The sequence below is a fragment of the Dama dama genome, chromosome 28 (assembly GCF_033118175.1).
Source record: "Dama dama isolate Ldn47 chromosome 28, ASM3311817v1, whole genome shotgun sequence".
Classification (NCBI taxonomy): Eukaryota; Metazoa; Chordata; class Mammalia; order Artiodactyla; family Cervidae; genus Dama; species Dama dama.
In genome coordinates, this window is record NC_083708.1 from 25,204,320 (window position 1) to 25,222,805 (window position 18,486).

The following is an 18,486-nucleotide window of genomic DNA, read 5'->3' on the forward strand; positions in this document are numbered from 1 at the left end:
GTTGTTATGAAACTGTGCACTAAAAGAAACTCGTGGAGGGGCTTCCCTGGTGGTTCAGTGGTAGAGAATCTGCCTGGCGATGCAAGAGACATGGGTTCTGTTCCTGGTCCAGGAGGATCCCTTGAGCCTGTGCTCGAGTCCCCGGGAGCCACAACTACTGAGTCTATCAAACCCCAGCTATGGAGGCCTGCTTGCCTAGAGCCCCAGGCTCGGCAGCGAGAGAAGCCACTGCAATTAAAAGCCTGCATGTGGAAACAAGATAAAAGCTGTGTACCAAGGAAGAACAAAACTAAGTAAATAAATAAATGAAGAAAATTAATTTTTAAAAAAAGACAGCCATGGAGACATTCATTAGATTTCTGAATGCAGGAAAATAAACTTACCAGCTATTATCTGAGTTGTGCCCATCTTTGCAGGCCATGATCTCTTGGTGTCTCTAATTTTCTTGAAGAGACCTCTTGTCTTTCTCATTCTATCGTTTTCTTCTATTTCTTTGCATTGTTCACTTAAGAAGGCTTTCTTATCTCTCCTTCCTATTCTCTGGAACTCTGCATTCAGTTGGGTATATCTTTCCCTTTCTCTTTTGCCTTTTGCTTCTCTTTTTTTTTTTTTTTTTTTTACCTATTTGTAAGTCCTCCTCAGACAACCACTTTGCCTTCTTGCATTTCCTTTTCTTGGGGATAATTTTGGTCACCACCTTGTGTACATTGCTATGAACTTCCATCCATAGTTCTTCAAATACTTGTCTACCAGAACTAATCCCCTGAATCTGACAGAAGCAGAAGAGATTAAGAAGCAGTGGCAAGAATACACATTTCTAACAACAAAGCTAGTGGGTGTGATGGAAATCCAACTGACCTATTTCAAATTCTAAAAGATGATGCTGTTAAAGTGCTGCACTCAATATGCCAGCAAATTTGGAAAACTCAGCAGTGGCCACAGGATTGGAAAAGGTCAGTTTTCAGTCCAATCTCAAAAAAAGGCAATGCCAAATTATGTTCAAACTACTGTTTGAATTCACTGCACTCATTTCACATGTTAACAAGATTATGTTCAAAATCCTTTAAGCTAGGCCTCAGCAGTACGTGAACCAAGAACTTCCAGATGTACAAGCTGGGTTTAGAAAAGGCAGAGGAATCAGAGATTAAATTGCCAACATCTGAGAGAGCACAGAAAGGGCAAGGGAATTCCAGAAAGAATCTACTCCTGCTTCATGGACTATGCTAAAGCCTTTGATTGCATGGATCACAACAAACAATGGAAAATTCTTAAAGAGATGAGAATATCAGACCACCTTACCTGCCTCCTGAGAAGCCTATAGGCAGGATAAGAAGCAACAGTTAGAACTGGACATGGAACAACGAATTGGTTCAAAATTGGGAAAGGAGTATGTCAAGGCTGTATACTATCACCCTGATTATCTAATTTATATGCAGAGCACATAATGAGAAATGCCGGGCTGGATGAAGCACAAGCTGGAATTCAGATTGCGGGAAGAAATATCAATAACCTCAGATACGCAGATGACAGCACCTTATGGCAGAAAGTGAAGAGGAACTAAAGAGCCTCTTGATGAAAGTGAAAGAGGAGAGTGAAAACCTAGCTTAAAACTTAACATTCAAAAAACTAAGATCATGGCATCTGGTCCCATCACTTCATGACAAACAGATGGGGAAAAAATGGCAACAATGACAAATTTTATTTTATTGGACTCCAAAATCTCTGTGGATGATCATGAATTTAAAAGACATTTGCTCCTTGGAAGAAAAGCTGTGACAAATCTAGACAGTGTATTAAAAATCAGAGACATTACGTTGCCAACAAAGATCCATTTAGTCAAAGCTATGGTTTTTCCAGTAGTCATATATGAATGTTAAGAATTGGACTATAAGGAAGGCTGAGCACCAAGATGCTTTTGAACTGTGGTGCTGGAGAAGACTCTTGAGAATCCCCTGGACAGCAAGGAGATCAAACACAAAATCAACCCTGAATATTCATTGGAAGGACTCATGCTAAAGCTGAAGCTCCAAAACTCTGGCCACCTGATGCAAAAAGCTGACTCACTGGAAAAGACCCTGATGCTAAGAAAGATTGAAGCCGGGAGGAGAAGGGAGCAACAGAGGAGGAGAGGGCTGGATGGCTTCACTGACTCAATGGACATGAGTTTGGGCACTCTCCGGGAGAGAGTGAAGGACAGGAAAGCCTGGCGTGCTGCAGTCCTTGGGGTTGCAAAGAGTTGAACACGACTCAGGGACAGAACAATAGCAACAACAAATAAAGTCTACTTTTGATTAGGTGAAAGAACTAGGGGATGTCTTACTTAAGCTTGTGTCAGATAATATGGAAACCAAACTCAAAGTAGAGAAAGATTTTCCTATGTGTTTAAAATAAACAGGAAGAAGGTAAAGATGACATAGATTAGGTTTATAACTCAACCAGCTTTATAATTTTAAGTTTTCAATGACTTGTTCAGACAGTGCAAATTGCACTTAAAGGTAAATATGTGTGTTTATAACTAATTCTTTTATTTTAAAAATCCATATACTCGCAGAGAAATTATGTTTTCATATACCTAATGTGTACATATTGCTCACTTTTACATTTAAAACACAACTACTCTTATAAAAGAAAAATATCTTGAAATTCTGATTATGGAAGCTCAGAGTTACGGTTAAAAGAAATTAAATTTCTCTCGTTATCTAGTAAAAGCAGTTGATTTAGCAAAGTAAAAGGAAATACCTCCCACTTGAAAAAAATGATGGAGCCATTGAAATGGAGATGGCTCATTCCCCAATGACCTCACCAGCATCTGCTTCAATTACCTTCTGAAAATGAAATAACCAAATTACTGTTCAGCTTTCCACTGTGCTAACAAAATTAACCTGAAATATCAAAATTCACCTGCTTCAAATTATACATTACACAACTTATAAACCAAAACCTCTTCACATGGTGAACAACACGCACCAAGGTTGTCATAATCAACAGTAACATTCTCACATGCACAGGAAAAATTAATGGAAAGATGAACAACTTAGCTCAAAGCATCCACAACAGGAACTGGATTCAAATCATGCCACCTATTCAAAAGCAGGATCAATCCATTTTGAATCTAGTCCTCTTTGTACAACAGATGTGCTCTTGGACATGTATGTATAAACTGTATTTAAATGCCATAGAGTGATTTAGAAATAGAATTAGGGTCCATGGTTTTTTTTCCCTAAATATAGGAAAGAATATTTTAAGCATGAATAACTGGCCTCTAATTAACTGTTCCCTACCTTCCCAGGTTCATATTTTGGCTATCTAGTTTGTCAAGTATTCTACAAGTACATTGATAAATACTACTTTTAAATTTTGATGCAATCCATAGCCTTGTTTTCTGGTTCCTCTATATGCACATCACACTGTCAGTCCATACCTAAAGAAACCTTGTCTCAAAACTAGAAAGCTACATTTCTCATTTCAGTACCTGATGTACCCAACCTCAAAGTCATCTTTACAAGGTGCAAGTGAAATCAACTCCATCAACAGACCATTAAGAAAAGCCCTCCTTCATGCTTGCCACCACCTTCTGCCTCAGCAGATGCTAGACCATGTCTTGCTTTGGGAAGAGATCCAGGAGGTTCCCCAATTCAACTAGCATCTTCCTTTCTCTGGGATACTCTGATTCAGGCTCCGTGGTGCTGACTCATCGGTCTGCTTTATTTGGTGCTGAGCCACACCTGCAAACCGTAGGCCACCCTATGTCTTGCTCAGTCTCTTTAAATCTGGCCCATTATCCTTTTCAATACTGTTTACATTTACAAGTGAGAAGCAAAAAGCTAAAACAAGTAGGCAGGCCCAGTGTATGTTCGCTGGTATAAGACAAAAATGGGTACAGAAAAAAAAAAATGGGACATTAACCATTTTGCTTATACACACTTTATTTAAAATGGCACATGAAGGAAGAGGGAAGTAAAAATGCATGAACAGGGGCTTCCCTGGTGGCTCAGTGGTAAAGAATCTGCCTGCTAATATAGGAGGCAAGGGTTTGATCCCTGGTCCAGGAAGATCCCACATGCTGCAGAGCAACTAAGCCCATGAGCCACAACTACTGAGCCTGTGCTTTGGAGCCCAGGAGCCACAGCTGCTAAGCTCATGTGCTGAAACTACTGAAGCTCATGTGCTCTAGAGTCCAAGGTCTGCAACAAGGGAAGCCACTGCAACTGGAGAGAAGCCTCTGCTCAATAGCTCAATATAGCTAGAGAAAGCTCATCCAGCAATGAAGACCCAGCACAGCCAAAAAAAGAAATAATCAGTTTTGAAAGTTTTTGAAAAAAATGTATGAACACGAACATGCCCAGTGGCACAAGCACCAGGTCACTGCCTCCACAACAAAAGTAAACATGCTGGGAGACCTTCACCAACTGTGAGGGCCGCCAACTCTGAATCAAGAGAAGAAATCATAGGTGAATCCTTGATATACACCCCAAATGCAGAGGAAGTTCAGGAGATTGCTGACTTTTTCATTGGTAGGTAGGGACTTGCAAAGTTTCCCTGAAAGCACAGAGATTTCCTAGCCTGTTCCAAAGTTCCTAGTAATTCCTTTACAGTGGAAAGCCAGAAAATATCAGTTTTAATTATTGTATCATTTAGATCAGTGAGTCCTATTTATCTTTATATGGGTTCTATGAAATTCAATTCAACGTAGTTTAATGAAGAATACAACATAATAATTAAGAACATAGTGTGTGAGGTCAGGCATACCAGGGCTGAGTCCCAGATCTGCTATCTCATCAGTCACTTAACAAGTGACCCTGGGTCAATTACATAACACCTGTGATACAGTTTAGCATCTTTGTAATTAGAAAGGTAACAGAGCAATCATGAGACTAGGTGAGTACACAAATCAGTCTCTGTTCCGTAGTACATGTTGGTTATCATTCACAGTGAATGACTATTAGGAGTAGGACATGAACCTACACCCTGTGAGGAAGATAAAAATTAAAAAGAACTGACAATAAATAACACAAGCAAATACGGCAGAGAAGATGAGAGTGCTACTGGGTGTATCCAAAGAGAATGGTGTTAAGGGCTCCAAGAGAAGGGATTAGGAAGCCTAGCAATGCCTTAGGTCAAGTGGCAAGGGAGGGCACATCTAGTTATGTGTGTGGGTGGTGGTGAAGGATTAAATGAAACAGGAAAGGCCTCAAGGAGATAATTAAAGATGGGGTTGCCAGAGTTATGAGTTTGTTGTCACTGTAAATAAAAAGTGGATCGTAAAGAGCAGTTCTTTGCACAATGAAACCAGAGGCTTGAGGAGGCAAAGAGTAAGAAATGTACAGAAAATCAAAATAGGAGATACAGACAGAAAGGTAGGAATGAGCCATTTTGTTCAGAACCTCAAATTCAAGAGAAGACTGGGGATGGGGAAGTGACATATCTGAAGTGTGCCTCGGAGAGACTAACCTGGGAGGGTATGTGGGAGGGTATGCAATCAGCATCTGACTTATGAGTTAGAGGGGGTGAAGACTGTAGAAATTTTCAGATAGGAATTTGAGGGGGAAAGAAAGGAAAACTTCTACCAAAATCAATGACAGCTGGATTACAAGCATAAGTGATGAACTTCCTGAGCTGCGAGCACAAAGCATCCTCTAGTTCAGAACTCAATCTTCTCTTGTGGAAGAGTTGTTGTACCAACAGCAATTTGCTGTTCGCTCACTCAGTTGGGTCCGACTCTTTGCGACCCCTTGGACTGCAGCATGCCAGGCTTCCCTGTCCATCACCAATTCCCAGACCAACAGCAAGCAAAGGTTTCAAACGCCTGCGACAAAAGTCTCTGGAGCCAGTAGTGACAAATTTAAGTTCAAACTCAGGAGTCAGTTCAGCTGAAGTCTTTCTTGACTGTCAGCAACAACAGGCAAGGAGGGGGGCACAGCTTAAATCATTTACTTTTCATGTGCTTTGGTCTTTGTGTATCTTGGAGTCCTGTCTTGGGTCTTTCACTGAGAGCCGTGACTAGGGCCTGGAGAAGTTGCAAGGGATAGATAAACTCCCTGAAATGTACACAAAATTCATGCCTGTATATTATATTTATTCTTGCTCTTTCTCAATCTTTCATTTATTCATGTATTCCTTACTTAGTATAAATTTATATTAAAATTCATTAGTGCTTATTTTTCAATAGAGCTTATTCCAAAGACTTCATGTATTTTAATTCAATCAATCCTCTCAACAATCTTAAAAAACAGGTAATTACTATTATTATTTTCATATAAGAGAAAAGAAAACTATACAACCCCACAGCTAGTAGTCTTACAGAGAAAAATAACCCAAGGAGGCCCCAAAGCAGAAGCTGCATAAGCTTAGCTTCATCAGGTAGTTTTGCTGAATTACAGTCTTCTTGGATCTCACTCCAGGATCTGGGACACTCCAGATCAGCAAGGGAATTTCAGGTTAAACAGGGACAAGCTTGTCACTTATCCTTAAAATTGGTTAGACCCATTACACTGCACTGTGGGAAAGCACATTTATATCATCACAAGCATTTTACGTACTGCTCTCTTTGAAAGTGACAGTGAAAGTGAAAGTTGCTCAGTCGTGTCTGATTGCGACCTCATGGAATAGTCTATGGAATTCTCCAGGCCAGAATACCGGAGTGGGTAGCTGTTCCCTTCTCCAGGGGATCCTCCCAACCCAGGGATCGAACCCAAGTCTCCCGCATTGCAGGCAGATTCTTTACCAGCTGAGCGACCAGGGAAGCCCACATTGGTTAGAACCATAACACTGCACTGTGGGAAAGCACATTTATATCATCACAAGCATTTTATGTACAGCTGTCTTTGAACAATTGCTTACTGTGTGTTAGATCAAAGAAATTTTTTTTCGGGGAGGAAAAATAACTTCACTGCCAGTATACCAACCACTGAAGAATTTTCTAAATCAATGAGTCACTGTTCAATATGGTACACAATAAAAAAAAAAAAAATTTAAATTGAGATTCAATATAAACATCCTTATAAATATTTAAAACAAGATTTTCATGAAATAATATTTATTTTGACGACATACAACACACACTGATTATTTTCTATTCAGTCTAGCTCAGTCTTGACTGATCTTTTCTATTCCATTCCATTAAAACAATGCTGGTTCCTATCCACTAAACTGATTTCATGATGCCCAATAGGTTGGTAACCTACAGCTTGAAAAGCAGTATTCTTCAATTAAATCAAGTCATTCTGCCTGTTCTTTAAAAATGAAGCAAAGAGCACGAGTCTGCTACTGGCTAAATGTTTATATGCCATTTTTTTAATCTGTATAAAAAAAAAAAAGTTAATGATTTCCTGAAAGCATTAGCAGATCAAACTCAACCACGGCTGTTTTTCCCAGTAATGAATGACAAGCAATATGTAAATATTCCCTTAAGAGCCACTTGCTCTGAATTCAAATCAAGAAAGTAGGAAACATGAGCCTTAAACAATATTGCAGCTCACACAAGAATTTAATTGGTAATTAGGAATATTTTCAAATAAAGCATATGCAGCTTCTTCACAGGAAATGATTTGAAAGGATTCTTAATTTTTTAAGGTTAGTAAAATTCTGAATACTGAAAAACGTAAGGTGATAAAATTAAGACTCACAAAACTTTTATATCCTACATTAAAGAAGAGGTTTTAAATGAATATTCTCAGTCTGTTGATTGGTAAAAAAATACTTAACACTTCACTGACTCAATGGACATGAGTCTGAGCAAGCTCCAGGAGATGGTGAAAGACAGGGAAACCTGGCGTGCTACAGTCCACGGGGTTTCCAAGATGAACACGGCTGAGCAACTGAACAAGAACATATGTCAACCAATATTTAAGAAGGCATAAGGAAGGAGGCAGGAACTATTGCTGAGTCCCTCCCCTCCAGATGGCTCATCTAGCAGGAGAAAGACTGTAAATGTATAAACATAAACAGGAGCTAAGAACATCACACACGGGAGTGTTCTTGCGTAGGGCTATGGATCACTACAGCATGTGTCCCCAACAGCCCTCTAGGATGGTTCTTAGAAGCTGAAATCAGATAGAGTTTCCAGTGAAGTCAAAGAGAACATTCTACTTCCACATCTACATACAACTTTTCCTACGTATCACAGTATGATGCTACAAATATGTTCTAATCCCCTCCCAGACAATGTAAAAATGAACACTTAATGCCATTTAAACGGAAACAACACAGAATGAAGAAAAACAATCAGAGATACAGATGAAGCAGACTGGGATACAGGGTCCAGACCACCCATTTAAAGGCTCAGTGATTGGAAGCAAGTTATTTAACCTTCAAACTGTAGCTTCATCATCTGCATTTCTATCTACTCATACAATCATAGTAAGATTGAAGTGAGGGAACGCACCTGAAAGCACTTGGGAACGCACCTGAAAGCACTTTATAAAGCACCACAATGCTATTATTATTCACTTTTATTAGAATCAGTAGGCATAGTAAAACTGAAAAGATATTAACCAAATATTCAGAAGGTTTAGAGTTAACACATAACAAGCACTGAAAATGGATCTGTTTGCTTTTCATACACCAGCTCAAGTAAAGCCTGCAATATGATAATATCTGAATCCAACAACTGGTAATAATAAGGTTTTCCCTCAAATCTGGGACATACTAAGGTTCTTCTCTAATGGCCCTTGGCCAGCAGGAAAAAACAACCTAGAGACTGTTAATTAAAGGAAGGGCAAGAGTTCACATCACACCACTCCACCCATGTGGTATACGCATTCTTAGCCCAGCTGTACCACAAAGAGACGGCTCTTTCCTAAGGTTCAAAGAGTGCTCCTCTGGGGCTGGAGCCGGGAGCACTCCCTGGGTCCTCAGCAGTGCTGCAGATCAACCAGCCAGACCCACCCAGGTGACAGTTTCCACTGGATCTTAGACTCTGAACTTGACCAAGAAGGCAAGCTGAGATTATCTGTACAAATGTAGCTCTGCATTCATTCCTATTATGGGCAACTACTCTTTTTAGACAAAGTGCAATTCTAGGGTATAAACTGGATCATTGTAATGCACCCACCTGACTTACACAGGTGGGGTATACAGACTGTATGTTTCATATTGCCTTGGTTGGTTAATACTCTGACATTAGCTGTATTATGGATAGATAAAGTAGATCCTAGGTGGCGCTAGAGCCCATCTGCCAATGCAGGAGACACAAGAGACACGGATTTGATCCCTGGGTTTGGAAGATCCCCTAGAGAAGGGCATGGCAACCCACTCCAGTATTCTTCCCTGGATTAATCCCATGGACAGAGGAGCCTGGTGGGCTACAGTCCATGAGGTCGCCAGAGCTGGACTTGACCGAGCACACAGCCCAAGGTAGATAAGAAGGATTATGGGACAGCTTCAAGTTATAAACAAGTTGTTTTCAGAAAAGGTCACTTATAATGCAGATCTTTAGAATCCATGATGTGTTTCTGCATATTAATTTACAGTGGCATAAATTAACATAAAGCTGCCAAACTGCCCACAGAAATCTACTCAGCCCATAACGTGCGTGGCAGCAGGTCAGGTACCTGTGTTCTATGGGGGCCATTCTGCCACCAAGCTGCCACACAGCCCTGGGCAGCCCTGGTAAGGACAAAATTGGGCTCAAACGCTGCCTCACCTGCCGGTTATGTAATCTCACTGAAGCTATTCAAACCCTTTGAGTCTAAATTTCCACAGCAGTCAAATCATATTTGGGGATGAACCACATGCACAAAGAGCACAAAAGGAGCCTACACAAAAATCACTGAAAGAACGCTAAATTCTGCAGGGGCCAAATAATGTCAAAATGAGTGTGAACGTCGTCCCTGTGGCACGACCGGGAAGAGAAAAATACAAAATACCTGCCTTCTAACCGTGAGAGGAAGAAAGAGGGAGCAGAGACCACAGGGAATAATGATCACCCTGGAGATAGTACAGAATGTATAATTTCCTTTAATAGTGCAGTTTTTCGTTTGGTTTCAAGACTTATCAAGTATCACAGAATTAACACCCATACATATAATAAATGAATTGTATATATATAAATCATTTGCAAAGGCGTGGAAATATGTCTCATGAGCCATGTGATCAGGAATAAAAAACTAGAACAAAATGCCAAAGATGCTGAGAAACCAACTGCGCCAGAGCCAGGAGATCCTGAAAGCTCCTTAGGGCTCATCCAGGACAGATCCGTCGAGCAGTGATGCTGACTCATGCTTCCATTCAGAGCTACGCAGCACATTTCAAGATAAAGAAAAGGAAGGATTGGGTGATCCTCAAGTAACTAATTTCAATCCTAAACTATTAAAATGGGGTCTTTTTAATTTAACTTTGCTCTGATGTTAATTTCAGAAAGAAAGAGAACCATAAACAAAGGGGGGTGGGTAAAGGATTATTGACTAAATACAATCAAACAATGTTTATGAAACCACAAGGGAAATAGCATACCAATAAACAGAGGTTATTTAACTACTCAGAAGGGTAAAGGGGTGGGGGATGAGAGTTTGAAAGCAATTTTTAGGATCTCTGATACATATTGCAGTAGCAGGCAGAAATCAGGGCAGATCTTGCTTTTGCTCTCCTCTGCACACTAGTAGTGGAGAGGGAAATGGCAACCCACTCCAGTATTCTTGCCTGGAAAATCCCATGGATGGAGGCACCTGGTAGGCTACAGTCCATGGGGTCGCAAAGAGTCGGACATGACTGAGCGACTTCAATTTCTTTCACTAGTAGAGGTTTGTGTAAAGAGGTGTGGCCACATCACTGCGGCTGTACCCTTGGCTTGACTTTCTGACCTTCCCTAGAGATCTTGCTTGGAGCACCCGTAAATACATACGCTTGGCGCACACTGCCCTAGGTGGTCAGAAACTTGCTTTCAAGCAGATACTGTTGGTAATTCCACTTGACAGAATTCTATGGTTTGTCAGAGGCAGTTGAAAAGATTTATGACTCTGGCTGCCTCTTTTCTGATAATAAAGTTCTTCAGGTTTCTGTTTGTTTATTTGCTGTTTGCTTTTAATAGCTTGACCATTTGGGGCTGCAACAGCATCATAATAGCTAAACTGCAGGTTGAAATAGTTTAAACTGTTCTCTCATTTCCTAATAACTCATCACAGTGATTTACTATTTAATAGTACCACTGACTGTTGGCCTTGTTCTGCTTTTTCTATGGCCCTAGGATCACACCCCATTTTTGAATGATTTTCTTTTTCACTGTTAGAATACTTTCCACAAGAGGTCAAGGCAAGCATGACAATTAACTTTTGCATTTCTGAGTTGAAAACTACTAGGCTGTTCTTCCAGAAGTTTCACCTTGCATTCTCAGTTTAAGGGGCTCCCCTCCCCCTGCATCTTAGGAAGAAAACACAGGTAACTCTGAGCAGGTTGTTCATGAACCAGGGTCATCTTTACTGTTGATATCAGTTTGGATGCAGCCTGAGAAGGCGCTACAGCTTGTGGAATCACTATTTAGAGCATCCGTTGGCAAAAGGAAAAAAAGAATCTTGACCTAAAGTCACATCTTATACAAAAATTAACTCAAGATGGATAGCCAACCTAAGTATGAAACATAATACTATAAAATGTTTGGGAAAAAAATGAAAGAAAATCTTCAGGATCCAGGGCTGAGTAAAGAGTTGTTAGACTTAATGCCAAAAGCACAATCCATAATAGGAAAACCTAGTAAATTGAATCATTAAAATTGACAACTTTTGCTTTGCAAAAGACTCTGTTAAGAAGCTGAAAAGAAAAGCCACACACTGAAAGAAAATACTGGCAAACTATCAAAGGACTAGTATCTAGAAAGTATAAAGAACTCACAGCACTAAATAATAAGAAAACAATCCAGTTAGAATGTAGACAAAAGATAGGAAAAGACATTGTGATGAAGAAGATGGACAGATGGCTAAAAAACACATGAAAAGACATTGTATCTTATTAGTCATTAAAGAAATGCAAATTAAAATCACAATGAGATATCACTACATACCTCTCAGAATGGTTCAAACAAAAAAAGAGCGAGAATACCAAAAGATGAGGATCCTCATCCTGCTGATGAGGATGCCAAGAAACTGGATCATTTACACACTGCAGATAGGAAGGAATGGAAAATGGTATAGCCACTCTGAAAAAAGAGTATGGTAATTTCTTATAAAATTAAATGCACTTATCATTTGACTCAGCCACTCCACTGAGCATTCATTTCAAATAAATTAAAACTGATACTCACAAAAAGAATTTTTTTTACACAAATGATCCTAGCTTTATTTGTAATAGTTCCAAACTAGAAACAACCCAAATGTCCTTCAATGGGTGAATGGTTAAAAAATTGTAATACATCATGGAATACTACTCAGCAATAAAAAGGAAAAAATAGTACATAATACAAGCAACATCTTGGGCAGATCTCAAGTGCTGTGATCTGAATGTTTGTGTATCCCCAAAATTCATATGTTGAAACCTAGTGCCCAATGTGATGGTATTTATTAGGAGACAGAGGCCTTTTGGATGTGACTAGGTTATGAGGGCAGAACTCTCATGAATTGCTGCCCTTATATAAGAAGCCTGAGAAAGCTCCTTGCCTCTTTTACAACATGGAAATCACAGTGAGAAGACAGACATGATGGCTCCCTGATCTTGGACTTCCAGCCTCCAGAACTGTGAGAAACAATTTTTGTTGTTTATAAGCCGTTCAGTATGGTTTTTTTTGTTGTTACATTTTTTTTTGTTGTTTTGTTTTTTGTTTTTTTGTTACAGCAGTCCAAATAGACTAAGATATCAAGGGGATTGAACTGGGTTTAAATAAACCAATCTCAGAAGGTTAGCTACTGTATGATTCCATTCATATAATATTTTTGAAATGACAAATTATAGAGATGGAGAACAGCAGTGGTTGTCAGGAGGGATGGGCAGAAGGAAGAAGGTGAATATGGCTTCCAAAGGGTAGCACACGAAACTTTTTTGAAGGAACTGATCTGTATCTTGATTGTGATGGTGGCCGCACAAATTTACATGTAATAAAACTGAACAGGACTAAACACATGCATGCTCACCCATACACAAATGAATGCTTGTAAACCCTTGTGAAATCTGAATAAGGTTAGAAGACTGTATCAATGTCAATTTCCAAGTTGTGACAGTTATTATACAATAGTCACGTAAGGTGGGAAACTGGATGAAGGGTGGAAGACATCATTCTATTATTTTTTAGAGCTACATGTGAATCTAAAATTATCTCAAACATTAAAAAAAATCACTATATTGTTGTGTTTATTCCAAGTGTCCTGCCTTTCTATGGTTCACCCATTAGATGGCTGATGTCTTTCTTCCCTAAACAACCTTGCTACTCTCTAGGGTCCTAACAGTGGAAAACAATTCACTAAAATTGGTAGTTTAATTCTTGCTTTCCGAAAATTCTTATTCATAGTTTAGTATTACTAAGTGAAACATGTCCCCTGGATATAAACCTATATTTGAATACTGACTCTTACACTACATGAAATGGACAAAATACTTACTTTCTGAGTTACCTCATTAATAAATGGGAGTAAAACCTATTTCATAAGTCTATTGTGAAGCTAAATAAAATAATAAGTAAAGTACTTGGCACAGAGTAGATCCTTAAATGCTCATTCCCCTCATTCTCCCATTAACAATCTATCCAGACATAAACGTGTCAACAAAAAGTTTGGTTTTCAGTTCCCAAGATGTTTATTTGGAAAACAGGAGATGCATCTTCAACAAGCATGCTAAAAGTTGGGGATGCAGTGAGGCTGAATTGGTTCTTAAGAAATATTTCAGTTTAGGAGATTATAATCATCATTTTAAACCCAAGTTCTCACTCTGAGCTTGAAAACAGTCCAACCATCAAAATGGTTTATAAATGTTTTAGTGTACCTTTCATGTTATTATGAATAGTGACTGGCTGCCATATAGATGTTTAAATCTATCAATAATAACCAATCATACAGTAGATTGTTTCCATTCAGATACCAACATATGTGTATATGTTGGATGAGTTCAAGCTTTAAAAATGACAAGGACTACAATGGTATAATTTCATCCATTCCATTTACCTACAAAAATACTTTTTAGTAATAGACACCCCACAAGGTAATAAACTTTACGTATGTCATAGGTTTTTAGTTATAGCTCAACTAATGAAGCTAAAGAGCAGTAGGAAATAAGTACTTAGGATTTAAAATGCAATGTAGCTTGCTAAGCACAGGATTCTGAGCAGTCTGCAGTGTGATGCATACAGACAGCTAGACTCTCGGAGCAGCACTGGCCTGAGAGAATTGTCAAAGATAAAAATAGAAGAACCAAGTGTTATTTCTCTAGTAAAAATAAGAAAAAGATGAAACAAAGTCCATCTAATTGCTCCTGGTTACGTGCCCTCTTTAGAAATAGTCACAAATCAAAAAAAAAAAAAAAAAAGCCAAATGTCCTTAATACTTAAGGACAAAGTCCCCTCAAACATTTTTCAATACTGGTATAAATTTGCCAAACAAATGCTTACCGAGCAAAATAACTTTGTTTCCGTTCCTTCTTCTCTTCCTTGGTATCCATAACATGCGATCAAAAGTGCAAAATATTTGGAAAATTCCTTTTTAATCAATGAGTCATAACCCTGGTAAAAAAAAAAACAAAAAATAGAGTGACTGTAAATTAAGAAGTTCATAATGGCCAATATGAAGAAAGAAGGAAAATAGAGCTACATGGCCCCAAGAAATAGAAGCTAAACTTTAACCAGTGAGTAGAGTCACATGAGTCATATATGAAATACAAGTGCCCCTGGAGGAAGTGGGGGGGGGGGGGCAGGAAACTATAATTAGAATGGAGGTGTTAAAACATTTTAACAAAATGAAAAGTAGCTGGAAAAATAAATTGAAGTACTTTCCTCATAATTAACAATTATTTCAAAGTGTGCTAAAGCAAAAACTGCTGACTTTGGAAGATTTTAGGCTGGCTATGCAGAAGCTAAATTTTTAAAAAATCTTTGAATTCATAATCACTATTTTCAAGCCATTAATGATGAATATGTCTCATCCACAATGATGAAAAAAATGGATCACTTGGGTGTTTTACAAGAATGTTCTTCCTTTAAAAATAAAAATAACACCAGCATTCTATTTTATTTTGGAAACATGTCAGCAAGTATCAATACATCTCACTCGAGCAAATGTGGAAATGCAAGCACAAAGCCTCGGGAAGCTATCCCTCAGAAAGGTTTTATCTGCTTGCCTCTACCTCACTATCTCTCCCGTGCAACTCTCACCTCTGCTTCCCAGGAGTAACCTGGTTTAAACCTATAATAAGAGGTGGTCTTCAGATCAGTCTTCCTTAAATACCACTCTCATCATGCCATGCCCCTGCTCAAAAATCCCCAAAGTCTACTTACTGCCTGGAGCACTAATCTAAATTTTCTGCATAGCATTCGCCTTTCCTAAAATCTTGCCTTTTCACCCTGAATGAGTCTCAAAGTAAAAAAAAAAAAAAAAAAATTTCATCAATCAAAATTATTTACTAATTTATTTCAACTCCATAAACAATGTAATTCACAATCCCTATTACAGGGAAGGTACTGTGATAAATGAGTGAAATGAATGACTGAAACTCGCTCAGTTGTGTCCAACTCTTTGCGACTCCAAGGACAATAGCCCATCAGGTTCCTCCATCTATGGGATTCTTCAGACTGGAGTGGGTTGCCATTTCCTTCTCCAGGGGAATCTTCTCGACCTAGGAATGGAACCCGGGTCTCCTGCATTGTAGGCAGATTCTTTATTGTCTGAGCTACCAGGGAAGCCCCACTGCGATAAGTATCAGAGACCAAAGATAAATAAGAGATGGAAAGGAAAGGAAAGTCAGTCACACAGTCGTGTCTGACTCTCTGTGATCCCATGGACTGTAGCCTGTCAGGTCCTCTGTCCATGGGATTCTCCAGGCAAGAATACTGGAGTGGGTTGCCACTCCCTTCTCCAGGAGATCTTCCTGACCCAGGGATCAAACCCGGGTCTCCTGCACTGCAGGCAGATTCTTTTCGGTCTGAGCCACCAGGGAAGCCCCACAAGACATGAGACTTGCCCTAATAGTGTTCACTGTCTTGCAAGGGAGACACTCAGGATCTCAGCTCTGTGGGATACAAACAGCTGTGGAGAAGAAACAGACCCCAAAGGAAGAAGACTGAGGCTTCCACAGGGCCCACCCTCCTGCAGCCCCCCACACACCAAGATCTGAAGGATAAGCGTGGGTTCCTAGTTACAGGGCACGGGAAGCAGGTCCGGCTGAACAAAAGCGACGTGTAGACACAGTCTCTCTCTGCTGCTCCAGGATCAAACGTGAAGCAGGAGAGCGGTGGGAGCTGAGGATGAAGACATGGACAGGATTTGGGCCGTGAGGACCTTTCAGGTCATGCGAAGAGCTGGAACTGTGTCCTCGCTGCCCACTAGGCACTGCCTCTGCTCCCCGGCACCTTCCAGCACCAGGACACCAAGGGCTCAGGCTGACCCCACGGCCGCCCTCCCGACAGACCTCGCCGCGGGGAGGGAGGGCGTGTAACACCCACCGGGTACAGAGGATGGACTTCAGAAGACTGACAAGAGGGTGAACAGACTCTTGCCCTATCACAGTGGACTTCCCTAGCAGTCCAGTGGTTAAGAATCTGCCTGCCAATGCAGGGGACATAGGTTTGATCCCTGGTCCTGGAAGATTCCACTTGCTACAGGGCAACTAAGCCCGTGCATCACGACTACTTAAGCCCGAGCACCCTAGAACCTATGCTTTGCAACAAGAGCAGCCACGACAATGAGAAGCCCGCACACAGCCATGAAGAGTAGCCCCTGCTTGCTGCAACTAGAGAGAGCCCACACACAGCAATGAAGACCCAGCACAGCCATAAATAAATTTTAAAGATGATAATAATACATGATTTTTTTAAAGAAGATATCACTGTCTAACTAGTTGAGAGAGGGCCCACACTTAGGCCAACAGTATTTACACAGAAAGAGAAGGCATGAGTTCAAGACATATTAAGGAGGCAAATGAGTCCAAATCTGGTGACGCACTCCGCAAAGACAACATGGGATGGGAAGGGATGATGGATGCCTTCCAAGTTTCTGCCTCAGGGGCTGGATAGACTGTGATACCACAGATAAGATATGATCTACAGGAAAAGGGCAGGCACTTGGCAGGGTGCAGAAGCAGAAACAGATGAAAGATAAGTTTTGGGCACACTGCCTTTGAAGACCCACGGGACTGTCAGCTGGAGACATTCACCAGATGTTAGATTTCATAAAGCACAGGAGTGCAGAGAGGGCTAGAGAAAAAGATTGAGAAATTAACAGCATATGGTTGTACTTGAGGAAAAGAAAAACAATATGATGATAACACCCTGCACATACAACAACTATGCACAAGGCCCTGTACGGAAACAGTGAAGGACACGGGCTCAACTCTCACTAGTTTATCTCTGAAGCCCTGACGTGGGGCTGCCCTCAACGGATTGACCAACCAGTAGGAAAAAATAAGATGTGTGCCCATAACTAAAATGGAGAGTTAGTAACTTAGAGCTGTCCAAAATAACACCAAGAATCCAGAAGACACAAAGTTCAACTCGGAGGTAACGAAGTAAACCTTTCAGGATGGTGAGGATTTCAACAGGTAAAGAGGGAAAAGAGAAAGGATTTCAGGAACAGAGAATGGCCAAGCATGAAGTCTGGACATGGAAGGGCAGAGTGGCCAGAGCAAGGAAAGAAAACCACCTTTCCTTTCCACAAGTCATCATTTCAACATTTCCCACATGTTCTCTCTTTTCATCCCTACACCACACTATGAGTTAGGCATCCTTACTTTCAGTAAACTGAGGCTGAGAGATGCTAATTTCCCTAGTTCAACCCTCCCAGCCTTGGTGGAGCAGAGATTTAGATCCAGTTTGGTGTACCTTTCCATGCCTTTTGATAACCTGTGAGGCCAGAAAGCATTTGGAGATGAGTTAGGAAAAATGGTCTGGAATCAGCAGCATCTACTGCCTCGGCGTATACTCTTCCGGTTAAGACAAATGTACCCAACACAGCGGAGGGGCAGTGGGTCAGTGAGCCCTCCAACAGGACGGCCTCGGTGGAAAAGACCCTGATGCTGGGAAAGATTGATGACAGGAGGAAAAGAGGGCGACAGAGGATAAGATGGTTGGATGGCATCACCAACTCGATGGACATGAGTTTGAGCAAACTCCGGGAGATGGTGATGGACAGGGAGGCCTGGCGTGCTGCAGTCCATGGAGTCGCAAAGAGTCGGACACGACTGAGCAACCGAACAGCAAAGTGGAGGGTGGGGGTGGAAGCCACGCCTTCACCAACGAGAACAGTACTCATTCGAAAATCTGGGGAGCAAAAGATGAAAACGACAGTAGCCAAGTGTCCCAACTCTCATCACCTCCATTTCACATGTGGCCTGAACCCACGGGGCTCCTCGCCAGCTCTCTACCTT

The 18,486-nt window shown here is 40.6% G+C and overlaps 1 protein-coding gene across 4 annotated transcripts in view; it reads right to left on the reverse strand.

The window, feature by feature from the left end:
* Positions 1-18,486, reverse strand: part of NCOA7 (nuclear receptor coactivator 7) — a 159,485-nt gene that overhangs the window by 119,971 nt on the left and 21,028 nt on the right. For 3 of the 4 annotated variants that reach the window (XM_061131670.1, XM_061131671.1, XM_061131668.1), the window contains exon 2: positions 14,522-14,632. In XM_061131670.1, coding sequence (XP_060987653.1) covers positions 14,522-14,571 — 50 coding nt within the window. In that variant the 5' untranslated portion in view covers positions 14,572-14,632. Of the gene's footprint in view, positions 1-14,521; positions 14,633-16,229; positions 16,364-18,486 lie in introns of all 4 variants that reach the window. The other variant, XM_061131669.1, reaches the window with a different exon arrangement.